Here is a 26,549-nt window from a genome sequence, read left to right as displayed (position 1 = left end):
TTTTATCAGGATTGCAGGTTTGGAGGATGGCATTAGGCAAGGTGATGGACATGACTTAAGTGGAGCAAGTTAATCACGATTGTGAGTTTGGAGGACACCATTACTTAAGCATATTTGCCTATCAGAATAATATTTGACATTCACATGTTTGTACTTACAGATCGCTTGATCTCTCAGTTCTATATTTCCACTGACAACTACATGACCATATCATGTTGCTCAATGTTTTGATTTTCTGTGAGCTAATTAAAGTTATGAGTTCTTATAGCTTAAGTACTGAAAGTTTACAAATTCACCAATAGATGTAAGGTTTGTCTGAGTTTAGTGTCTGACCTTGGCCCTTGCAGTGTGTGTAAACAATATACTCATGTTACCATTTAAGGTTACGATTTATTCTCTACAAATTCATACTAAATTCATATTATACAAGTTCATACTTAACAATTGAGTTGGATTTCTAGGTATTTATAAAATCCAGATTATTTTGTGAACATGAACATGGAATGTATCTAAATTCTGCGTGTGGACACAACCTTGCCATGTTTCTCAAGTATGAATATATCCTTGCACACACTGTTTCCCCCCTATTTTTACTTTTCTTAAATATATATTATACAAATGTGCTTTTGATTAGGCAACTTTTCTCTCTGTTGTTGTAGCTATCAAGTTGCTTTCTTGTGTGCTTTTGATGAAGTCGCAGACTTTTATCGGTCCCAGCTTATCACAAGTGAAACTCGACGTGGCATAGTTGTTGCCACGGCATTGGAGGTTGATAAAGCTTCAAGTAAGTCGTATTTTCATGTTTCGATCAATTCACTGTCTTTTACTTGCTGTCATTATCAAACACAAAAGACATTTATGTTTCAGATTGCCTATCCACCATAGCTGCAACTACATTGATGTTTTTGCACAATCGTGACTACCAGCGGTATGCTTTGTTGGAAGGTACAACATCTCAATATTTTGCTATTACTTTTGAAGAACTATTAACAAAATGTATGTGCAATCTTTGTTAAAATGGATGCAGAGGTGAGAAACTCCTTGTTGAAAGAACCAACCCTACATGACGCCATTAAGATTGCTGTGACCTATAGGAAGCAAGAGCTACTGCAATTGGAAGAACAAAATAACGATCCAGCAGAGCCAGAAGTGGTGATAGTTAAAGATGATGAAGTGGTGATTGAACCAGTGCCAAAAAAGAAGCGCACTGGCAATAAGGGATTCACTATCTCTGAGGAGTTGTTGAGGGGGGGAGGGGGGGCTAATGCGATCGGTCCCCCTCCCCCGCTCCGCACTCCTCCCACTTCTCCCCTTCCTCCTCCCCTTCTTCTCTTCCTATTACAGTACACCACAAAAAAATTTTAAAAAAACAAAAGTTAGAAAAATTTATGTATAAAAAATTTGAATTCAAATTCAAATTTGAATCGGGTATGTAAACTTTTGACTTATAAACTTTTGATCTATAAACTTTAGATGTATAGAAATACTATATATAGAAAATATTTGAATTATTTGAATTCAAATTCAAATTTGAATCGGATATAATTCAAATTCAAATTTGAATCGGGTATATAAACTTTAGGTGTATAAACTTTAGGTGTATAAACTTTAGATGTATAGAAATACTATATATGAAAAATATTTGAATTCAAATTCAAATTTGAATTGGATATTTGAATTCAAATTCAAATTTGAATCAGATATAATTCAAATTCAAATTTGAATCGGATATATAAACTTTAGGTATATAAACTTTAAACTTTAGGTGTATAAACTTTAAATGTATAGAAATACTATATATAAAAAATATTTGAATTCAAATTTAAATTTGAATCGGATATATAAACTTTTGACTTATAAACTTTTGATCTCTAAACTTTAGATGTGTAAACTTGAGGTGTATAAACTTTAGGTGCATAAATTTACTAAAATAGGAAAGTAATACGGTACCAAAAAAGAAAACCAGGTGGAGGGAGGGAGGGGGAGGAGGGGGGGGGGGATCGATCGCTCTGCGCGAGCGAGGGCGATCGCTTGCCCAGTAGCATTTCCACCAGGAGTTGAAGTTATCGATATACCCTCTACCCCTTAGGCATAATAGTTATAGGAGAAAATGTGCACAACTCAATCATTTTGCAGTCCCATTGCGCCTTTTAGAATAAATAATATTGTGCACCACTATCATAGTATGGATTTTGGTTTATGCTATAGAATGTTTACTATTTATCAAATATAAATAGTGTCAATGGCAAATAATGGTGGTGCTTGCGGTTTAATTCTTTTGTGTAATCACTAGAAGTAAGCATGCACTGTTATAGGCCCTTCGTATCATATTTTTCCTTTTTTTAGGGAAGGGGGCAGATATGTTATAATGCCACTGCTCAATAATAAATTTATTCATAGTTTATATTTTGTTTAATTAGATGCTAGACTATGAAATTTCATCACCTGTTGTCAAGCTGGAGTCCCCAGTGAAAACCTCTATATGGAACCATTATGCTTCAATCAAATTCCATCACCTTGGAAAACTGGTTTTGGGTAATAGTAATCCCTGTAATCTGTATATTTTGGTGTGTGCCTAATTGTATGCATTGAAATATTGCATTAAGTTATGAGCACTAACCAAATGGACAGGCTTGCTTTCAGTCTCCTAACTTTTGCCTAATTGTTTCTATTCCTCTGAAATCCGTCATGCATGTGCAGCGTTTTGAGGATTTGGATAAACAATACTTTATTGTCAAACTTGATGATGATGACTTCTCACGCACTGAAAATCATCACCATGGTTTTTCATTTTTATCATATGAATTACTCTTTGTGGTTGCTTAAGGAATAGTGGACTTCTAACTGAATATAGTGCCACCGCATGCCACTTCGTCAAGGGTGGGCAAGGCGGGAGCCGGTACACGGAAAGGACTACCTAAGCCTCGATCACTAGGGGTAGTTCTTCCTTCACTCCGAAGGTGGTGAACTCCAAACCACTTACAAACCGACGCCAGACCTCCTCCGTAATCTCCTCGGAGAGGTTACCGAGCAACACCTCCACAAGCCGTCTAGGAGGCGGTAACCTCCAAGAGTAATAAGCGATGACCCGGCTCGGAGATGATTAAGTGCCACACTAGCTCTACAATGGAAGCAATGCACTTGACCCTTGGCTAGAACAACTCTCAACCATAACAATGGATGAACACAAGCTCGAGTGAGTGTGGGAGAGATGCAAGGGTTGTATGCAATTGAAGTGAGTGCCAAGAGAGACCCCTTGCTGCTAGTGGGGGAATACTTATACTCCCACCAACCAAAACTAGCCATTGGGCGCGAAATCCCCCAACTCAGTGTATTGCCGGTCAGACCGCCGTTATGTGGCCGATCAGATCGTGCTACTTTGTAACGGCTAGAAAACTAGTCGTTACAGGGCAATAATTGAACCTACCACTAGGGGCTAGTCAGACCAGCCTCGGCTCGGTCTAACCGGTTACGGCTCCGGTGGCTCGGGTTTTCTACCCATGGAGCACCCAACCAGTACACGACCGAAATCCCCTGGGCCAGTCAGACCGGGGTTCACTTGCCGGCCAGACCGGCCGACCTACGCCGGTGAGACCGCCACTAGGGGCCCGGTCAGACCGGCCTTGGTCACCCAGTGCAGACACAAGCAAATATTGAGATGAGTCTAAATGCAAATGACCGAATGTAGCATTTTGATCATCTCTTTGCTAGGTCATTACCCCTCTTAATAGTACGGCAGAGCTATAAACAAAACTAGCACAATTTAATCACCCAACTCCTCGATCAATTTAAAATTAAAACACTAGTTTATCATCTTCTTTCCTTTGCTTTGCGCCATCAAATTTTAATCCTTCGATAATTATCTATGCACACATATCACGTGGTCCTAACACAAAATATATAACTCAAAGAGAACGGTTAGTCCACAATTAGTGCTTGTCATTTAATTACCAAAATTAATAGCGGGGTCTGGATGCTTCACAATGAAGTTGCCACATGACTCATTCGAGCTTGGTTAATAAGCTATTATTTAAAATATAAACATTCATTAATTTGTCACGGTGTAGATATTTGCCACAATTCATAATACACATATTGCCTAATAGGAGATATTTCTCACGAAACACATTTTGGCAACTTTAAACACATTACAAGCACAATACATATGTTCCACAATTTATTTATCCAAGCATGCATCGTCAACAAATAATGGCATGTGCATGGATATATCAACATGAGACGTCTCCAAATAACATCATTACATCGCTTAGGGAATTTATAATAAATTGGTCTATAAAAATAAAAATAATCATCTTACTAAGGGCATTGGGGGTACTTCCATGGCCTTTCCATGGCCTTTCCTCGTAGCCTCCGACTGAGCTTCCTTTGCACGACATGCCCTCTCACGCATCATCCCATATTCAGCCATGCGCTCTTCCTTCTCCTTACATTCTTGATCCTCCTTTATCTTCTACCTGAATACTACCTGAATGATAGCTTCTGCCTACACAAATCCTCCATGTCTTTTTGACAGACATCTATGGGTGTGTTTGGTAGGGATTCTCGGTAGAATTAGTTGAAGCTAAGCCAAACGGGCAATTTTTTTCTTAGCTTCCAGGGCGAATCAATTGGGATCGATTCCCCTTTTTACGAAGCAAGGGTGAATCGGTGGAAAGCTAGCTAGCTTCTCATGAGAATCAAGCCAACCAAATATGAACTTCTCCATAAATTTTCTCAAAAATTACTCACCTGCCATTGGGTATACCCCCTCTGCAGTGCTATCAAAACAGAATGCTTGAGCTCGCACCCATCGGTAGGGTTGCAAGAGCTAGGAGACGATGTGCTACACCTAGCTCTGCCCTCGCTGGTGGCGTCTCCTGGCCACACCCACCACGCCCTCCTAGGCGACACCACCTGTCTCCATCTCCTCCCTCGGCCCTGCAGAGACATGCCGCCGCCACCGCTGTTCGCCTGGTATCTAGGACACCTCCGACACCAGGCAACGATGCCACTGGTCTCCTTCTAGCCCCGCCACCGCTTCCCCATCTCTTCGAGCTCCCTAGGCATGAACAACAAAGGTACTAATCCCCTTTCCTTTGTTGCAATAATTTCCTCATTTCCATTCCTTTTCTGATATATAGTGGATTTTATCTCGTGGATTTGTGTATATGTGACAAGATTGTAGTGTTGATAAATACAAATGCATTGTGTGTTAGTTGACTTGTGTAGATCTAAAGATTTGTGGCTCCATAAATATATTTTAGTGATGTGAAATGCCTATGATTATGACAAGCTCAAGATAAAAATGATTTTGTTCTGCATTTGGTGCAAGAACTAATGGCTTTGTATCTGGTGGCGCATTTGCAGTCATGGCCCCCTTTGACGCCTTCGTAGTCACCCGCGCTGCCCCAGACTAGAATTCAAGCTGCGATTTTTTAGGTGTTTCAGAGATGTTTCAGTTTCAGAGTATTCTAGTTCCAGAGGTGTTATAGTTTCAGAAATTTAGACCAACACCATGTCTCTCCTAATGAAGATCGGTTCATTAGGCGGAATTGTGTTTATAAAATGAATTGGAAGAATGGCCAACTTTGGCAATTTGAAAATCTGAATAGTAATTATGCGAATTGTCAGAGTCAGTGTGGCAAATATTAATTGTGTACGTAATGTCGACATGAATGTTAATTGGAGCAAACATGAAAGCGAATTTTTTCTGTACAATTACAGTAGTGCACTATGCACATGTTTTTAATTGGGAAAATTGGTTTCATGGCATCGAAATATCTTGTTACAAACATTTTATCTTCAAGTTCTTACATTAGAATCTACATCTAACATTTCTAGCCAAACGTCTAAAGCTACTGATTCAGATTCTCTTCAATATTTGTTTCAGGAAGAATCAAAATTGCAGAATCATAATCATATAATCTGGAGCTCTACCAAACATGCCCTATATCTATTAATTCCACAAAGTCACATAGAGGCTGAGATGGCGTATGGTACCATCACATATGACAACATATTAGCAACAATAAAAAAAATATAATGATTGAACAACCATAATACAATTGAAATTACCTCCACTGTCTTCTTGGGCTTTTCTTTCATCCCTTGTGGCTTGAGCTTCTCCAAGGACTTTGCGATAATTTGTGCACATCTAATAGCTTTCGCGGCAAAAAGTGTTATCATTTTCGCTAATGGCAAACTTGTGCAGGTTACTCTACCAACACATGGGCCAAGGAACCCCTGGCAGTGGCCATTGATGATGCATAGACCCAATGAATCCATCACGACCAACAGACTTCAAAAATAAATACGAAATACATATAACTGCTATTGATTTCGACGCATTCCACTCTATCACGTCATATAAAATACAACCTATATTCAATAAAGTTGGTCAATAATTATTTTTTTCTTAGCTATAACTTTTTCTCTTGAACCTCATCCAACATAACCAATGCACTACAATCACAAACCAGTAAAAAATATCAACATCCAAACAACCCACCTGAAAGGTCAAGTTGGGACATCCATAATGTGGTGCAAAAATAGTCCATAAGCAATATACGAGTAATATTCTATTCAGCCAGTTATTATCATTGTGCAACTAGTCCATATAAAAAAACAAAAGTTACCTATATGCATATGAACTACCTATATATATATATATATATATATATATATATATATATAAAATAAATAATAGTATCTATCTCTACTTCTCTCTTCTTCTAATAATATCTTGTATCTATATATGTTGTCGAGATTGTTATAAGTCCTATTTATATGAAAGGTGGTGTTTGAATCTTCTGAAGATGAAGATGAAGATAAAGATGAAGTGTTTCATGCAAAACGAGGTGGTAATAACATGTGATTAATTGGGCTTTAATTATTACAAACTTGAAAAATAGATTAATTTGATATTTCAGAACAACTTTCATATAGAAAGTTTTCGCACGAAACGCACCGTTTAGCAGTTTGAAAAACGTACCAATTTTATCGAGAAGCTTAACCAACTCTTGTTGGAGAAAAAACCAGGCTTTTATCATATACATTGGTGATGCCCCACATGCTGGAGGGTTGAATACTTGAATAGGCGATTAAGGTCTGTTTAGATTTCAACTTTTTTTCTTGAAACTTCTAACTTTTCCATCACATCGTTCCAATTTTTTCTAACTTCCCATGTTTTAGCGTGTAACTAAACACAACCTGAAACTTAAAAGGGTTAATTAGACACATGCCATTACTAATTTGAAGGTTTGGAAAAATACCATTACTATTTGACAAATTGTAAAGATGCCATTACAAATCGCACGATACTGGAAACATGCCACGTTCTACGTCTGATCCGCGATTGTTGACCACGTGTGACTAAAATTTGTTCTTAATGACCAAAATGCCCCCGTTTGACCGACTATACCGACTGGAGTCGGGTCAGCAGGAGCAGCACACATTTTATCCCCTTTCTCGTTCTCTTAGACCTAACCCTAGCAGGAGCAGCGACGACGGCGGCGACATCGTCTACGGCGGCCGCGGCGATGACAACGTCTACGGCGGCGGCGGTGGTGGCGACGGCGCGGGCTACGACGGCTACGGCGGCATCTTCGGCGGCGGCAGCGACGGCGTTTACAGCGGCAGTGGCGGCATATTCGGCGGCGGCGGCGACGGCGTCTACGGCGTCAGCGGCGACGACTCTTTCTTTCCATGGAGGGGTAGGAAACGTACTGCAAGGGATGGAGCCCAAATCAAGGTAAGGTAGTCGATTCCTTCGATTCGATGTGCTGTGAGCTAGATGTGTAGGTTTTTTTTCTGTGCATTCCATGTGTGGTTGACTTGATTTCATTCCAATGTCAGTACACTGTTGTTCTCGATAGAGTTAAAGGTTCATGGTTTTACCACCATAGATTTGGATGGTAGACGGAGGTATACTAAGGGTTGTGTGCTGAAATGGGATGTTGAGTATGGTAGCTTCTCTTTGGATTTGTTGATGCTAAGCTTGAGCTCAGAGGTTAGATGGGGTGAGTAGCAGACTGCAACCGTGTGGTTTTTGGACAAGGGCAGTAATGACGACGTTAGAATTGTCCATGAATCTCAACTGGTTGACATGTTTGAAATGTACAAGTCAGAAATGCATGCTGAATTAATGGTCTTAGTTGTTGAGAGTGTACTCTGCGATGCTAGTGCTAATAACATAGAGCCAACATCAATGCCATTGTGTGTTCTTCCACTTACTCAGACAGGGCAGGGAGCATCTGCATCTAAAGTGGCAGTTTCAGGTGAACCTGCAACTCAAGAAGCGGATGAAACATTGCCTAATGTGTTTGACATGGAGGAGGAGTATGTGGGTGTTGATGATGAGGTAATTTATATTCAACCTATTCACACCATTCCACCTATAGATCATGCTGAAACCTTTGGTCAACCTAGTGCTGAAAATGCTGAACCATGTGCTGAAAATGCTGAACCTGGTGGACCTTCTGGGACTGCTCAACCTCATGGTGAGGTTGAGGTCACTGATGATGACCTAGTAGAGTTTAATGTTCTTCATAACCCTGAGATGCCAGTGATTAAGGAGGAAGCTGTTTTTCCTGACATGATAACATTCAGAAAAGCTATTAGGCACTTTGCGGTTGTTACAGGATTTGAACTCTCTAATTTGCAAACAGATCCAACAAGATTCATTGCCCACTGCAAGCATGAGGGGTGTAAATGGCGCATTCATGCATCAAGGTTGTCTGATGGCAAAACTATTCAGGTTTGTATGTCAATTTGCACATTTGTATCCATTTTGCTTGAAAGTTGTGACTTATAGCACTATTTAAAATGTGTGTGCAGATAAAGAAGCTACCATTTGCACATGAGTGTCCCACAACTAAGCTCATGGAAGGGAAGATGGCCACTCAAGACTGGATTGCAGATAGACTGAAGGATTGGTTAAAGAAAAACCCTGACAAGGGAGCTAAGGCAGCAAAAAAGAAACTTGAAGTTGACTGATGGAATCCTGCCCAGTGTGATTAAACAGCTCAATGCAGTAACAACCAACCTGAAAGTTGTAAAGGTTGCTAGGAGTGATGATGACATGGCTGAGATCACATTGGTTGAGAGTGACAACAATACCAGAAGGCACACTGTGCATTTGATCAACCAAACATGTTCATGCAGAAAGTGGCAGGTTTCAGGAAAACCTTGCAACCATGCCTTGGCATGGATATGTTCCAACAGAGGAGTTGAGATTAAAGATTTTGTTTCAAAGTACTTTTCTGTTGGCATGTTCAGAGCAGCTTATGCAGGGAGAGTGCCAACTATGCCAGACAGATCACAATGGCCTGTGGTGAATTTAGGCTTCAAAGTCTGTCCACCAAGACTCAAGAGGGGTGCAGGGAGGCCTAGAGTCACTAGGATCAGGGGTGCACTTGAACCAGGGGCAAGAAGGGTGCGATGCAGGAGATGCCATGGTTTTGGGCACTTTGCCAAGATTTGCAAAGAGGCTGAAGCACCAGAAGACACTGATGAAGTGCCTACTGCTTCCCCCAAGAAGAGGTAATATGCTGCATGGTTGACTATTTATTTTGAATTCTTTTTCATATGTTGCATTTGCTAACATATCCATATCACTGTTTGCAGGAAGAAAACTCAAGATGAAAGTTCATCAAGGCCTGCTAAGAAGAAGAAGACACCCAAGAAAAAGAAGACGCCCAAGAAAAAGAAGACACCCCAGAAGAAGAAGGATGCTCGAGCTGCCTCAGAAGGCCCAGCTAAAGTTGTTAGAAGCCTGTCACAATATCTACAATCCTGAAGCTTGTGTGTTTTGAGGCCTTGCTGACATGCCACTGTGATATGCACTATATATTGTATTTTGAGGCCTTCCTGACTTGCTGTAGTGATATGCACTCTATATTGTATTTTGAGGCCTTCATGTTACCTGCCACTGTCTTGAACCTATATTTTGAGGCCTATGTTGCCTGGCACTGTGATATGCACCGTGTGCAACATGTGAACATGCAGTGTGCTGAAATTAGTCCAAACCTGTGAACATGCAGTCCATATTGTGAAATATTGCTGATCATCTGAACACATGCCATGTGAAATATTTGTTGCTGATCATCTCAACTTATACCATGTGAAATATTTGTTGCTGATCATCTCAACTAATACCATCTGAATGCACAAATTTCCTGTGAACTCATTTTCCTGTACTTCTTTTTCATCTGTCTTAATGATGGGCAGTCTTTTTAAAGAGGAAATAAAAACACAGAACTTTCAGTTCTTTATATACTTCACACCAAAAGATATTTCGATGTCCTATACCTTCCTTTTTTTTTACACCAAGTGAACATATATTAGCATAGCTTTAGTGCAGGAGTCAGCAGTTAGCTCTTGCTGCAAACACACAATATCAGCTTGTACCTTGAGCTGCCAGACTTATCCTTAACAGAGCAACCAGAGTGGGAAATTAAATCCACATAATTAACACACCTATGTCATTACTCAGAAATTGAATCCACATAATTCATAGACAGTGATTAACATTACACAAAATGGCACTGATTTACCTACTTGCACCAAATATGGCCACAAAATTTACAGAACATACATAGAAATACATAATTATGGCCAACAAGAACAACATCACATAAAGTTGTCTACTACGACTACACTTCTCTTCTTTCAACATCTTCTTTAGTTGCTCACACTTTTTCTTAGAATCATTCAGCTGCTGATATATGGATTGCATCTGCCTATGGTTTGCCTCAACCAAACCCTGCATCCTCAACCTCTCTTCCTTATGCTCTTCTGCAAGCTGTCGCAACATGTCTCTTAGACCATCGTCCTCGCCAGCATGGGAATAAGCAACCATTTCCTCCACATATTCGTTCAACAGATCCTCCCATATCCACAACGAGCAACACTTTGGCTGCACAATACATCTCAAATCAATGGCATCAATCAAGAAAACGAAACAAAAAAGAAAGGAATTTCAACAAAAGAAAATGAAAAACAATGGGGTTTACCTCTTTCCCGCACTGAATCTACCGCCGCCCTGGATTCCTCGGGGTGTTGGATTTGTTCACTGCAGCGGCTTTGCCGCAAGCACATCTCAACCATGGTGCCGACGACGCTGCGGCCCGTGTGCGCTGAAAGCTGCAGCCGCTCGACGTCGAACGAATCGGGCTGCCTCTCCCCGCCATTGCCGCCAAAGCCCGCCGCTGCCACCAACGCTGCCGCCACCGCCGCCAACGCCGCCAAAGCCCGATGTCGTCGCCGACGCCGCCGACGCCGCCTCCAAATCCCGCCGTCGCCGGAGAAGCCTAGTGTTAGGTTTACGGTTCACTGTGAATGCACTTGGTCAAACTGATTCCACTCGGTCCCTACATACTCATACACAAAGGCATTATGGTCCATACGTAAATATGGTACGCATAAAAACGAGTACAATCGCGGATCAGGCGTAGAACGTGGCATGTTTCCAGTATCGTGCGATTTGTAATGGCATCTTTATAATTTGTCAAATAGTAATGGCATTTTTCCAAACCTTCAAATTAGTAATGGCATGCGTCTAATTAACCCAACTTAAAAACACCCCACAGGCGCAGCAGCCATCCTTTCTTGTTCCCGCCTCGCCCGCCGTTAACCCCCGAAACCCCGCTCAAAACCCCCCGAAGAAAATGGCGACCCGCCGCGCGCCGCCACCCGCCGCCGCCGCCGCCGCGGATGGCAGCATCGAGGAGAACGCGATGGCCATCCTCGACACCGCCGGCATCAAGGACGCCCGCGACCTCCACGACGACCGTACCCCCGCCTCCCAGTCCCCTCCCTGTCCCTTTCCCCCGTTTCCAATCTCTCCGGAATTTTCCTAGGTTTCTCTCTCTCTTGCGCCCAACCTGGTGATTCCCGGCGCTAATAGATCTTTTGCGCGCTCCCCCGCAGGTTGCGCCTTCCTGGAGACCGTGCGCTCCGCCTGCCTTGCCGCCGACAGCCCCTCTCCCCCTTCGTGGTACGGACATAATCCCTCGTGTAGTAGGCTACCCCCTTCTGTTTAATAAACCTATGCCCTTGGGGTGAAATTTTTCTGGAACATGCTGGTAGCAATCTTACTTTAATAAGGACTCATCTTTTGTGTGTGTGTGTGTTTTTTTTGTGCATATTGATACTCGTGATTCCTTCTCCAGAAATTGTTTCGCTTGCTGAAAGTTTTTCCGTACATGTTCGGGGCTATCTGTTCACAGCCTTCAGATGTTTTTTTTTGCTTATCTGTTTTATAAATTTAGTCCAAAGCTCTTGATATATATACTCATACCATCTTCTGCACTTCTTTTAATTAAAATGGAGTTTGCATAGATATGCACTTGTTTTACACTAATACTGAATTCACGCATGTATTTGTTATGGTTTCTTTTATAACATTCCTTGCACTAGGAATACTTAATATTTTCTTCTTCTGTAATTTTTCTGATTAACTAGTTTTCTCCTGTGAGAAATATGCTCATTTTGCTCGTTGTTTGATCAATCCACAACCCCTCATGATGATATGAAAACCTTTTCATGTGAATCCTCCTTCCTTTTGCAAGGAGAATGTATAATGCCGTTTTCCAGATTCTTCAAGACAGCAGCTCGCTGGAGCTTACCATGGCAAGTCTCCACCTCTTAATGGAGTTGGGGAAGGTGAAATGTTTCTAATCCCTTTCACAATATTTCTGGCATTTTTATGCAAGCAGTGAGGACTCTTGTCCCTTTGGTTGTATATATCATTTACTATCTATGTATTATTTATTTGTCACTATTGAATTTACTATTTAAGTTTTGACCACTAATATATTTTAAATTGTTTGATTAAAATGAATGAGAGTCTTATCATTAATTTGTTAACCAATGTTAGCTAGCAGTATTGTGTACTTCTAAATGTTTACAAATTACAATTCGTTGCTGGAAAAACAATCGTCAAAATTTATGCAGTGAGTTCAACAGTGATAAGTACATGAAAAATGGAAAAAGTATGTTTGAGTTCTGACAATGTGGACATATGCTCATGATTTTTCTTTTGACTTTGAAACAGTAGGGGAATCCCCTATGGTATATTTTATATTAAAGGGGCGTTTATGTACAATGATTCACTATTTAATATCTTCTTGAGGGGTGAAAACCATTTAATACTGCAATACTTCTTGAAGTCTTACTACTAAAGAATTTTCCTTGGTGTTTAGGGCAGCTCTGCTTCAATCATTGTGTACTATGATAAACTATCACCAGAAACTATTGTTTTTAATTGCCATCTCATCTCACTTCATTTATCTTTTACGTTATCTTGCAGCAATACCCTAGAGCATATTTGACCGATTCTGGTTCTGGCCAAGCTTTAGTGGCAGTTAAAGAGGTAAAAGGATGGTATAGTTTCAACAATCATTTTCTTTTGAAGCACATAGTACCATGTGTATATGTGCTTCCATTGAATTTTCATGTCATACATGTTACCATTAAGTATTTTCTTGTTCTCTGCAGGCATGGTCACCATTTCACCTTCGCAGCGATGTTGGTTGTGGTGAGATTGGGGGAAACAACAGGCACTTAGACCACCTCTTCGATTCTTCAGTAAGTTGATGTTATATGCCATTTACTCATCAAGTTCTAATTTCTCTCTATTTTTTTTCTGCTGATGAAACTTCCCACCCATGTTTTGGCCAAAAAGTATAATCATATGTTATTATTGTCATGCATCCTTGTAACCAAGTTAACTTAGAGGTAATGGTTCAGCAGCTGTGTGCCACATATGGTTGTGGCCCTCATCTGCTAAAGCTCCTGCTGGATCACTAGAGGCTGGAGCCATGCTGGCTGGTTGGAGGCCTGCCTAATTGCTGACTGCATCTGGCAGAATGCCATGATGAATACGACGACTTGTCCCTCCTTGACGAGCAGGTAGCTATCAACCTCTGTAGGGTGGTAGCCACTGGTGTTACAGAGTGCTCAGGACATGGCAATATCTTCGGTAGGCATGATAAAAACACAAGTCATAAATCTTTTTCTCCTACCTTTATGCAATCTTGGTCGAAGAGCCAAACCTGCTCAGGAAGCAAACAAACTTTGCTTTTGTACAGTTGTACCCTCCCCTTGCTGTTGTGCTGCTTGGGTTTAAGGCTCTAAGCCTCTAGGTCATCTAGTTCTAAGCACTGATTTCTACCTAGCCACTCAACTGCTTGAGTTCTCTAATGGATTATGGATGTTTTCCTTATTATGTTGGTACATGGTACTGTATATTGTCAAGAACTGGGAATTACAGTTGCCTTTTGAGCCTATTTTTATTTTAAGTTACTATATTTAAGTATATCCAAACTTATTGATCCTACATATCAACGTATTTGGCCTTCTGAATCCTGATTTTTCTGCATGTGAGATATCTAATTCTGGTTTTCCCTTTTGAAGAGATTTTCATCATTAATCGAGGATATGGTTGAAACAGCTAATGACACAGATGCTAATAATGGAATTGAGGTAATTGACAATATGCCTTGGTTCTTTGAGTGATGGGAGTATTTCAATTGGAAATCCAGGAGCATATGTCATCATATTATAACTCAGCATAAATATCTGTTCTAATTGACTATTAAAAAGATGACTACACGATGGGACCATACCATAGTCATTAACGATCAAGCTTAAATTAGAGTTCTATACCTCAATATGGTCAACTTTCTAATAGTTTAATGAAGGTGCTTAAACTCATGTTGAGTTTAATCCTTTTTGACCTACAGGATATATATTTTTAATTTCTACTGTTATGCTAATGAAAGTAATCTCATATATTGCCTATTGAGCTGTTATTTCTCAAATATTGCACATTGGTTTCTTTTATTCTATATTTTCATTACTGCATTCTATGGCTGTATTTTTCACACATAGTAATATTTATTTTGCTGCTGCTTAAGACTTCATAGTTTGACTTTTCTCTATTGTTGTAAATTAGCATATAAAGAACATGGTGCTGCTTGAATATCTTGTCAGCACCCTTGAGGCTGATTTTGTACCTCGTCAGATTGCATATAAAGGTAAGTTATACTCATGAGTCATGAACTTGGCTTCTGTTTTTTGTATGTGTGTTTATAGAAAAAGATATTCTTACCAATTCTTCTGGTTTTGTAACAGAGTCATTAGACTGGGTAATTTTCAGGGAATCTCTTCTACAGATGCTTCTGGTATGATCTACATCCAGAGTCCATAAAGAATATCTTAGTTCGATTTATTGGCCAGTTCTTGTGCTGCTTCTCCATGTCAACATTTTTTTTTATTGAAGTGGCGTGGAACTCATGCAAGTTTCTTACGTTGCTCTATGGTATTGCTGGAATTCATTCTGTTATCCATTACATCAGGTTTCACGGAAGGTGGCATTCAAATCTTTAGTAAAGAACTGCATATCTTTTCTGCTCAATCAATATAATCAGGGAGTTGAAGATGGCATATCTTCCAAAGAAGGTTCTGCTAAATCAGCACCTGATCTAGAATCTTCCTTAGCTATCATATCTTTTGAATTCGAAAGAAAAGCTCTTGCATCAGTTCAGAAACTTTTCACTATGGTGAGTATTTAGTTGTACACATAGCTTGCATGAAGTACAGATGCTAAATATTTCAAGTTTTTCTTTTTAGGTTATGAACCTTGACTTGATTAGAAAAGAAGCAGACACAATGGGTCTGACTTCAAGAGCTGATGGGTGCAGGTTATGTTTCTGATTTCTGACTTCAATTTGCTTAGCTAGGGTTCCTTTGATATCTGACATTCCATTTCTCTCTTTGTAGGAATCCTATCTTGGACGTTATTTTAGATGAGCTAACTTACAACATAAGCTATTTATCTCCATTTCTTCTGGTAACTGCAAATCATTCCATCTATTTGTCCCTGTCTTTTACCCTAAATATCTACAATTCTTTGTTATTGTAATTGAGTAATTCTCAGCTTGCATCAGTTGGTCATGCGTCAATAACTTGATAAAAACCTATTCACAGTTCCTACATGCTACCTGTAATTTCCACTTCAGTATATGTAGCTCGCCACGTGCTAATTGTTCATAAAGGGGGATGGGTTATGACAATTTGCTACTGTATAGAGGTACACTACTAAACTTGAGGATTTGCCACTCCATGTCTCTCAGGTATGTGGCCTAGGAACCACAACCACATGTTACACATTCTCAAGTGTCTTAATAATTGCAGTGGGGAATAATCTATACTCAATAAATAAAAAGAACAGAGAGCTCATATATTGGAAGCCTTGATGAAACTTTAGAAGCTTACTGTCTAATTAATTTCTTTGTGCTGTTACTAAGGCAGCTGTGCTGTTGTTATTTTCCCTGGAACTCCTTAATTGTTTGTGTGATGCACTCGTTATAGGGCTGTGAAGGCCCCTGAGATATTTGTAGCTCCTGACGACTCGGAGTAAAAAAAAGGGAAATACAGAGAGGGAGAGGGAGGGCAAAAGGAGAAATGTGAGTGGTGAACACTTGATATGGAATAGGCTGAAAATATGTCACATTGGAGTAAAATGTAAAAAACCTACTCCTACTTGAGTAGCGGACCATTTCTGGCCTTGCTCAAATGCACGTCATAAGTCATTTTTGTAAAGGCATATGATGTAAGAGTAAGGGTATTTTATTTGGCCACTAAAATGGTTGTCAATGAGCAGGCACATTTCTTGATTGGCCAGCTCCTATTTTCTCTAGTACAACATTCAATTCTTTTAACCATAAGTAGCTGGTAATCTTGCATTCTTAATAACAGTTCAGGCACATTGTCAACCATGGTGTTTAATAACGACAGAGACTTGAGCTGAGTCTGGTGCATAAAATTTGTACCTGAAACTCTGTACTGTTGTGAGTGCCAGAGAAATTTTTTTTGGAAAATGAGATTAAAGTTATTGACTTTATTTTTGTTCGCGCCCACCATTTTTGGCTTGATCGGATGTCTTGGCTGCAGCTGCACCACAACCAGCAGCTTCAGTGCTTGACTGCACTAGCCTGATGCATGGCTGCGGTGATGCAGCCAAGGGTGCCGATCAGGGCCTCTCAGTACTCCAGTTGTATAATTCTTCTTTTCAGCTTGTCCTTTCTTAGTAAATTAATTATTTATTCTTAAATTATATCAGATCTTTGTGGAATGGAAGTGGAAATTGGAGATTATACTTCAGTACTTTTCAAAATATTGTGGCAAGGTATGGTAAATTTAAGTTTCTTTATTGACCTGAGTACCTGACATCCAAGCATCAAAAGTGCAACTTAAGATTACCCCAAGAGACACCTTTCAGAGTTTCAGTATATGACTTATTTTACTCATTCAGCTTGATCGAATGTCCTGGCTGCAGCTGCGCCACAGCCAGCTTCTAGAGTGCTTGCATGCATTAGCTTGACCCTTGGCTGCGGCAGCCAAGGGTGCCAATCAGGGTCATTTCTGTCTCGAGTAATCTTGGTACCAAACTACCAATACTGTCACTTTCCAGCTGATCCAATTTGACTTGTCTCTTAGATAGTTTCTCCACCTTAGAATGTTCCGCTGCTATCATGTCTAGACTGGGATAATCTGAATTTGTTTCCTATATCCATAACGGAGGACATGAGATTGTACCTGTAATTTCAAACTGGTTTTTAAAACTAGAACATCTTCTAATCTTTTCTACTAGATGAATCTAACAGACTGAATTGCCTTGAATTCGGTCAAATGGAAATGTATTCTAATTCCAAAAAAAAAAAAAAGGTTCTTGTGCTGATGCTAACATTTGCGGACTTGCTAATATCAGCTGTCAGCCTGGCACCTCTTAACTAAATATTCTAATCACTCCGAATTACTTACTTTTTATATGTAGGATTGGTTAATGATTGTTCTAGAAATGTCTATAGAAGATTAGAAGTTAGTTCTCGTAACCCATGTTAGAATTTTTAGATATATTAAATTATTTGTAGTAAGCAACATTTGATTTTTTAGGTAACATTTCCCATTGAATAGCCACATTAAATATTTTTCAAGGAACAGGAGGAAACATATCTCAGAAATAATGGCATATCTTTTTTTTTTTTGGATTGCATTGAGGCACAACATAATTTGTTATGGAGTAGAGGGAGCTACTTGCATTCTTGATATTTTCATGCAGCAATATGTAAATTTCTTGATCATTATCACGTACATTAACTGTACATTTTGTCTTTCGTAGTGGAAGTATAGTCTTAGATGTAATAATTGTTGTCTTCCTTTTTCTTTGTAGCCTGCAGTTCGTACTCGGAGATCTGATAATTCACAACACGATTTGACATTGGAAAATGTACTGACTTTATTTTCAACGGCTGCAACCACAAAAGCCATTGTTAAAAAGATGAGTTCAGAAGTTGTCCAGCTGCTCTTAGCAAACGCATACCAGGTTAGGAACTTAAAAAATTTGCTATGCAGACTATCGCAATGATGCATAAATTTATTTATTTTTGTTCTGTGACAGCATAGGTCATTGAGTTTTTTTTTCTTTCTTCCAAGCATGATAAATTGATAACAGTCTAGAGTGACAAAATATAAGTCTGTTGCATTGGGCAATACTTGGATAGTAGTGGCTCTTCAAAAAACATCTATTTCTAATTATGATTGTAACTGGTAGTTGAAGCTATCCTTTTGAGTTGTAATAGAAGAATTATACTATATTTTGTTTTTTTCACCGGGCTACTATTTAGTTAAGTTCCTCTAACTATCTAGATTCAAACCATTGTGCAGCCAGCACATTGCAGTAACCGCAAACCAGCCCTAAGCATCTGCGTTCCACTATAGACTAGCTTGTGTGCGCTGTAGTGGTGTTTAGTTGTGCATAAATAATTTCCTAATTTATATGGCTTACCACCTCACGGTTCATCTCTTAGCAGTGTAGATACAATGACATCTGTGTATGTGCCATGGATCACTTCATCCTAATTGCTTACATGCAGCTGAACCTTGCTATATGCATTCCAGAGAATGTAGCATGACTGTCTATAGCATGTTCCCCCTCCTTTTTTTTTTTAACTCAAGACCATAATCCGAGAATGTCATCATTAATCAACTTGAAGCATGAAAACATTTGAGATCTTTGTATTAAATTTTCCTGTTCCTCATGTTATTTTGATACATTTCCAGTCAGTACAATCTACCACTTCGGTTAATCATTGTATATTTCCAGGTCTGCCTTCATCTGGAATGTGATTCTAGCAAAGATAGTGATACAACAAAGAAGATTGGAGCGACTCTCCTACAGATATCTGAGAGTTTTGTATCTGCTTTTCATAATATGAGAAAAATCAACCCGTGAGTATTTTATTTCACTACCACAGTGGCCACCAGGTTTCTAAAGCTGTCAGTAGACTGGTCGTCTTGATGTAATTAACTAAGTCTAAATAAAGCTTCCATTATCTAAAAATGCAAACTGGTCGTTGTTTAGCAGCCACTGTTGCATATTATTAGCAATAATCAGAAAAGAAACTGTTGTTTCCTTCATGGCTATTTCTTATGGCTTTTAATTTTTATTGGCATCGCAGGGATATGCAGCTCTCGCCGTTTGAGAAAGAAGCTCTCTTCACTGCTGCGTCAATGGCTAGAGTTCTAAAGAACAAACAAAGATAGGGAGCAGGCTTTGGAAGTGCACATTCGTTCGATGATTTGCTCTGGCAACTTGTTTTGGTCTTTAAGATAGTAGCATCCTTTGCCATCTCATCTATCGTATGCATAATTATGCTTACCTCTGTTCATATTAGTTTATCCTACTACTATCTATCTGGAGTTAATGTACATAATTGGAGCATCTGTGTTGAATATCCATTTCACTTAACACTTCCTGATATCTGAATGAGGATATCAACTGCTTGGAATTTCCTGATTGGTTAAAAATTCCCAAAATGTGCTTGCTCAGTTAATTCCTCTCTCAAGGGGGCTGAAGGGGAATTGGAGGTGTGAAATTAAACCCCTATAAATCTATAATCCCTTTCTCATTGGAATTAACCAAACAAGGCCTATAACGTGTTCTTTTTTTCCAGGAATCAATGGTTCACGTCATAATAACAGTCAAAGCAAAACTTGTATTTATGGGCATGTCAAGTTGTCAACGTTGAGGTAGTGTACTAAGCTTCAATCCACACACACAAACACACACGAGCCATGCATATGTGAAGGAACAACTTCTTTCTCCTGTGGTTGTACTATTATGCATACGATTTGCATTTCATTGTAGTGCCAAAAGAACAGACTCTTTCTATGGTAGCTTACTTTGTACGGGATATTCTATTGGTTCCGGTGTCATCTGTCTCTTCAAAGCAAACATTTAGGAAGGTTAGAAGAATTATTAAAGAACAGAGATCATGTCTTGCACCCGAGATAGATGATGCAATCTTTTGTCGTAAAGACTAGATGGAGGTAGATCAATGGACACAACACTGTCTATAGTATCCAGAGATTGCCGATGCAATGACCAATGCGTTGGTAGAATTTGACATCAACAATGATGATACCAATCAAAACGAATAATGTAACAATATAAGCTAATTGTTGTACTCTTATTTCCTTGTCGAGAGTCCTACTGAAGGGTGCATGGTTTTTAACGAGACAACCGTCACTCACATATGCCGTTTTAAACCAACTGAGCTAACTTGCAGTTTTTCCAGTCTTCGAGCTGCAGCTTCGCTGGGCTTTACCTCGCGTGGACGCGGGCTTCTATAAGAGAATGAAAAGCTCTCTCTTTACAATAAAACGCGAACCCTGTCCTAATAAAGAAAATAAAGATAAATAAAGGGGCGGGTCCCTTTATGCATGCATCAACTTTGTATCCCTATTATTAATAAATTGTTTCTCCTTAAGTTTTGTCTTAAAAATTCGTAGTGGATGTTTCAATTAAAATCGCAGTGCAGAGTTAAATTTCCTGCCTATATAATTTGACGAGACAAATTAAATCCCACAGAGTCAGCAGAGCAAAAAACCGACTGAATCTAAAAGCCTGAAACCATACGAAGATCGTCCATTTCGTTTTCCCTCCAGTGTTTCAGGAATTTATTCAGGTTTCCCTCCTTGATTTCATTTTTCCACTCCCAAAGTTTCACCTTTCAGGTTTCCCACCTTGTGTGAATTTCCCACTCTTCTGTTTAAGGCCTGTTTAGTTCGCGAAAAGAAAATTTTTAGGTGTCACATTTTTTTTTGACGGGAAACAGTAGGAGAGGCTCCTACTGTGATATATTAATATATAATAAAGAACAAGGGTAAAAAAGTTACAAATATTTACAAGAAAATATTTTTAGGTGTCACATTGGATGTTTGATTGGATGTCGAAAGGGGTTTTCGGACACTAATGAAAAAAACTAATTTCATAACTCGCCTGGAAACCGCGAGACGAATCTTTTGAGCCTAATTAATCCGTCATTAGCACATGTGGGTTACTGTAGCACTTATGACTAATCATGGACTAATTAGGCTCAAAGATTCATCTCGCGATTTCCCCTCTAACTGTATAATAATTTTTTTAATCTATATTTAATGCTCTATACATGTGTCAAAGATTCGATGTGATGTTTTTGAGAAAAAGATTGGGGGAACCAGGCCTTACTTTCGCTTCACCGAGCCAAGCCATTGAGGATGGCATGTCGAGTCGAGCACGATGGGCCGTGCCGTGGAGTGCCAGCCCGGCACGGCCCAAAGTCCCACCTAACCCATCAACTACAAAAATTCCCAAACCCTTCTTCCTCCTCACCGGCTTCAACCCACCCGTTTCTCCGGCGATGCGGCGGCTACCCCTACGGCTCCTGCGCTCCGCCGCCTCCTCACCCCGACGCCGCCCCGCTCCCTCCCCTCCCCCCTCGCCGAACCCCGCGGCGCCGCCTGCACTCCTCTCCCGGTGGGGGTGGGGGTGGGCGCCGCCGCGGAGGGGTTACTCGCGGTTCGCGACCGGGTTCACCCCACTGCAGCCCAAGCCGCTCGCCTCCATCCTCGACGTCGAGCGCGCCAGCGGACTCTCCCCCGACCACCTCGTCGCCGCCTGGGATGACGTCAGTGCCTCCTCATTTCCTTTCGTTTTGCTCTGTTCCGTTTTCGATGTGCCATTGACGGGATCCCCTCCAATGTCTGCACTAGAAGATCGTCCTGGTTTCATTTCTCGGTTATGTTTCCAGAATTAGCCAAAACAACTGCAAGTTTAGTATCTAAAAGCAAGAAATCAACAAACTGGAATGTGCTCACTTTGGTCACCCGGGATTCGTTGAAAATAACTTTCTAGCATCTTTGTTAATAGGGATGCTAGGAATACCTTCTAAGGAAAGAACATAGCGGACAATAATTTCTGCACGTAGTTTCATTTTCTGAACAAATATTGGCCGAATATCACAATATATGCCAGTGGCGGCAGAGCAATGATATTGATAATTGGGGTGCATACTTAGATGTCACAATTCATTTTAAATAAGTGAAAAACTAGCAAATGGACAAACTAGTTCAAATGATGGAGCACTATATATCTATACACTAACATATAAATAGGGATATATAGTTTGCATTGTGCCAACAACATTGAAACTACAGCTGTAGCGGTATAGCTGCAAACTATGCATCTTAGTAGCTCCACCACTGATACATGCACTGTAGTGGAAATGTGGTAAGATGGCCATTTTAAGTAGTGTTGAATTCATCTTGCGTACTATGGATCATGAGGGTATGAGGGTAAATCGAAGAGAATCCAGGTAGTCTAAACTACCCAGTATTCCTGTATTTCTACAACTGCCTCTTCTTTTAGGGTGTGATAACTCTTTTCACCACCAGGTGGTTAGAATTAATTACACAATTATCCATGACTAGCTTTTATTGTATGCATAAATGATATATATGACATCAGTACACCAGAATAGTCCAGACTCCAGTACTAAAGCATTTCATTCCATAAGGGAATCGTAAAGTGTGATTTTTCTATTTTTCACATCCTATCAGCTGCATTATGTATTGTTAACTCGTATCTTTTTTGTTCCATTTCATTTTTTTTTCCAATTTACTTGGCTGAAATTTTGTTTCTTGGAACAATAGTACCACTTGGGGAGAGGTCATATAGGTGCATCTATGAGTGCAAAGCTTTACCATCTCATGGAGCAAAGATCAGCTACATGGTATTTCTTTGTTGATTTGAATTATGTTGTAGTGTTATGATTTTTCTGTTTGTCTCACCAATTTCATTTCATTTTGTTTGTAGCCGTCATTTTGTTATCCCTTTGTGGAAAGGAACTGGATATACTACCATGTTCATGCAAGGTTATTACTCAGTCTTTTCCATATAGTGGTAATTATCTTTTGTTGTTTAACTAATCTTTGTGTTCAATATAGCGTTTCTCATATCTCAGGCTGTGTTCTTCCCCCTCCTTTCCCAACTCACCCCTCTCGTTTTCCGAGCACGCTTTTCAAACTACTAAACGGTGCGTGTTTTGCAAAAAAATTCTATACGAAAGTTGCTTTAAAAAAATCATATTTATCCATTTTTCAAAAAAAAAGAGCTAATACTTAATTAATCATACGCTAATGAGTCGCTCCGTTTTACGTGTTGGAGGGATTAGTTCCCAACTGTGGGAAATGAACACAACCTCAGTCCCTTACGTAGAACATGCCTTTTGAATTGCAAGATAATAGCAAATCTTGTTTACGTCTTATTCTGGAAGTATCTAACTGTATATCAAATGTTTTGTTGATTACTGTTAAATGAAACAAGTGAAGTTTCCCCCTTTTTTGTGGAAAATTTTGATCAAGGACGGAACCTAAATCTCGTTTAACTCTTATTCTGGAAGTATCTAACTTTATGTCAGATGTTTTGTTGATTACCACTAAATGAAATAAGTGAAGTTTCCTTATTCTTTGGAATATTTTGATCATGTGCCTAACAAATTGAACAATTATATGAACCCACGTCCTGATCCATTTTCTGGTTGTAGAAGTAAAGTAATTGGTTATTTTTGATATGGTTCATGTTTGTGTCTAATATCCTATCCACATGCAAGTTAGTGTAGAAACTAAGGTGCTGTAACCAATTTCAGCATTTGATCTTTATGTTTAGTATCCTGCACCTCATTTTTCATGGTGACTGGTAGTAGTATTTGTTTGTTTTCCTGTTACTCTGCAATGGAAAACCATATATAGTAGGTTTGAGTACAGTATTTCACCTCTTCTGTATATCTGGTTTAATTGATTAAGTTCACTAGAATTTTGAATTTTCAGCACGTTTTCTAATATTTAGGCCTTTTGTTCTACCCTTTCTTATTGAACATCCCAGTTCAGATGCCGCATATGATCTTCACCGGACTTGAAGACTACAAAGCAAGGGGCACTCAAGCAAGCCCTTACTATACGATCACTCATTATACAGAGTTTGCAGAAACCAAGGATACAGTGCTTATCCGAGGAGACGTTGTTTTCACCAGTAAACTGACTGATTCAGAGGCGAAATGTCTTTTAGAGAGTGCTCACTCATTCTACCTGAATGATGTGAGGTACAGGCTTGTAGAGCGCTTCAACAAAGAACCACATGAGTTTGAGTTCAAAGATGTCCTGCAAGTGCTTGAAATGCCAACCATGTGACAAGATTGAAGACCTGCAATAGCAAAGCTTCCTGGAGCATGTCAGTGCATTTTTACAGTGGCAGGGTCTAGATTGCACTAATACACTGCGTATCACTCTGAGATTGCTAGCTGAACATCAATTCTACGGTTGTGTGGTAGCAATAATACCATAATACCATGAGAAAAATTTGTGTAAGTGCTAAGCAGTTACAGCCGTAAGTCCTAGGAGGAATTCCTTAACTATCTTCTGCCGTTTCTTTTGAACCTCTTGTCTGCAATAACATGGTGGAACCAGAAGTCCAGAACCCTTATCCACTCTCAAAAACCATTGTGTAAACTTAACCTGAAGTCAGCCGTTATTGTTGCTGTTCTGACTTTTTGTTAAGGCTGAGTTTAGTTCCCAACTTTTCCTTCAAACTTTCAACTTTTCCATCACATCAAAACTTTCCTACACACGTAAACTTCCAACGTTTTTTTTTCAAACTTCCAATTTTAGTCAAACTTTTAATTTTGGCGTGGAACTAAACACAGCCTTAGTGCACTGAGTGCAAATGTGACTTGGGACTTTGCGAGTGCTCAAAATTTGGACACATTTTAGAAACTGTTAAAAGTAGCTGTGATTAGTTGGATTTTTCATTGCAAGATTGCAAATCTAATGACACCATTTTTTTAGAAGAATGGTGCAAGCACAGTGAACGTACACTATGCAAGCTTGATCTATCATGTCAAAGTGGTCGAATCACATAAGTTCACAACACAATCGACATGCATTGCATTTTGTTAATCTCTCTTAATTAGCTCGATTATCCTATTGGTTAAATTGGTTTCTAGTTAACCATATACCCATTCCTTTTCTTAATGTTTAACATCATTAACTTTTACAGTTTTTTTAATGTTTAACACCATTCCCTCGCAAAAAAAAAATGTTTAACACCGTTCACTTTCAAATGTATGATCATTCATCTTATTCAAAAATTTATGCAAATACAAAAAAATAAGTTATGTTAAAAGTGCATGTAATGATAAAAACGAATTATAACAAAATAAATAAGAATCCTATTTTTAATACTAATGATCAAATTTATCTCTAAAAGTTAATGGTACCAAACTTAAAAAAAAATGGAGGGAGTATTTATTGCACTGCACACTGATGAACTGATGATTGAAGAAATTTTAACCCATAGAAATAGAAATATATGCACACTTCAATCTATAAGAACTTTTCAAAAAATTTGAGCAGATGAAAATTTTTTTATAGTCTCTCTGTAGGAAAGGAATTTTTTTTCCTATACTTACGTTCCTTATAGACCATGCTTGTAGGAATTAATCCTTGAAAATATAAATGTTTTTTTCCTCCAAAGGGAACAAGCCCTCGACGTTCCCCCTCGACCAATAAATAAGCCCCCCCCCCCCAGAACGCAGCACAACACAACACAACATGAGTGTCTTGTCTCCGAGACGTACTCTCTTTGTTCCAAAATAAATTAACTTCTATAGTTTAAAATTTATCTAAAAAGTAAACATATTTTTAACTTTTTACCTACTATTGGTCCGCAAATTGAGAAGTTTTATCTCTTCAAAACCTCTGTAACACCCTAGGTAACCACGTACCTAAAGTGCCACACCAAAATACACTCAAACCACTAACTCCCAAAATTATTAGAAATTTCAGCAGAATCTCCCCTGTAAATACGGACATCCACGACAGTCAATTATATTATAAGTTAAATTAATAACAATATCATTCCCACAATACGATCCATCCTTATAATCCATGGGGAAGAAACTATTAGAAATCTAAAAGATTATTACAAGACCGAACCATAATATAGTTTAAGTATCATTATGAACCTAGGCAATATAGTTTGATAGTGTGCAGATAAATGTGTATATAAGGGTGCTACTTCCCGCCCATGCATGTCGGTCTCAATATGTACCTAAAACCAAATAAAACACAAGAGTGAGTATAAAAATACTCAGCAAGTACAGTATGGA

General features: G+C 39.3%; 2 protein-coding genes across 2 annotated transcripts; both read left to right on the top strand.

The window, feature by feature from the left end:
* Window positions 1–11,624: 11,624 nt before the first annotated feature.
* LOC127761216 (negative regulator of systemic acquired resistance SNI1) lies at window positions 11,625–20,610 on the top strand. Its single transcript, XM_052285469.1, has 15 exons — window positions 11,625–11,790; window positions 11,929–11,995; window positions 12,570–12,663; window positions 13,310–13,372; window positions 13,498–13,587; window positions 14,416–14,484; window positions 14,957–15,038; window positions 15,136–15,185; window positions 15,360–15,563; window positions 15,634–15,704; window positions 15,784–15,853; window positions 17,126–17,191; window positions 18,236–18,388; window positions 19,169–19,293; window positions 19,524–20,610. Exons 1-15 carry the CDS (start codon window positions 11,667–11,669, stop codon window positions 19,606–19,608), a joined length of 1,413 nt encoding a protein of 470 aa, XP_052141429.1. The 5' UTR covers window positions 11,625–11,666; the 3' UTR covers window positions 19,609–20,610.
* Window positions 20,611–21,710: 1,100 nt separating this feature from the next.
* LOC127761481 (uncharacterized) lies at window positions 21,711–24,865 on the top strand. The gene is made up of 4 exons (XM_052285778.1): window positions 21,711–22,013; window positions 23,038–23,117; window positions 23,201–23,259; window positions 24,269–24,865. Exons 1-4 carry the CDS (start codon window positions 21,747–21,749, stop codon window positions 24,571–24,573), a joined length of 711 nt encoding a protein of 236 aa, XP_052141738.1. The 5' UTR covers window positions 21,711–21,746; the 3' UTR covers window positions 24,574–24,865.
* Window positions 24,866–26,549: the final 1,684 nt, after the last annotated feature.

Source organism: Oryza glaberrima, chromosome 2, assembly GCF_000147395.1.
Source record: "Oryza glaberrima chromosome 2, OglaRS2, whole genome shotgun sequence".
NCBI classification, from domain to species: domain Eukaryota; kingdom Viridiplantae; phylum Streptophyta; class Magnoliopsida; order Poales; family Poaceae; genus Oryza; species Oryza glaberrima.
The sequence above is the reverse complement of the archived record's forward strand: the minus strand, read 5'-3'. Positions and strand labels throughout refer to the sequence as shown.

Excerpts from the sequence above, each read along its gene's own strand:
- LOC127761216 (XM_052285469.1), top strand. The coding sequence starts at position 11,667 with ATGGCGACCCGCCGCGCGCCGCCACCCGCCGCCGCCGCCGCCGCGGAT. Across the intron at positions 12,664-13,309 it reads TCTTAATGGAGTTGGGGAAG|CAATACCCTAGAGCATATTT; the intron begins GTGAAATGTTTC and ends GTTATCTTGCAG. Across the intron at positions 17,192-18,235 it reads TTTCAAAATATTGTGGCAAG|CCTGCAGTTCGTACTCGGAG; the intron begins GTATGGTAAATT and ends TTTTCTTTGTAG.
- LOC127761481 (XM_052285778.1), top strand. The coding sequence starts at position 21,747 with ATGCGGCGGCTACCCCTACGGCTCCTGCGCTCCGCCGCCTCCTCACCC. Across the intron at positions 22,014-23,037 it reads TCGTCGCCGCCTGGGATGAC|TACCACTTGGGGAGAGGTCA; the intron begins GTCAGTGCCTCC and ends TTGGAACAATAG. Across the intron at positions 23,118-23,200 it reads GAGCAAAGATCAGCTACATG|CCGTCATTTTGTTATCCCTT; the intron begins GTATTTCTTTGT and ends TTTTGTTTGTAG.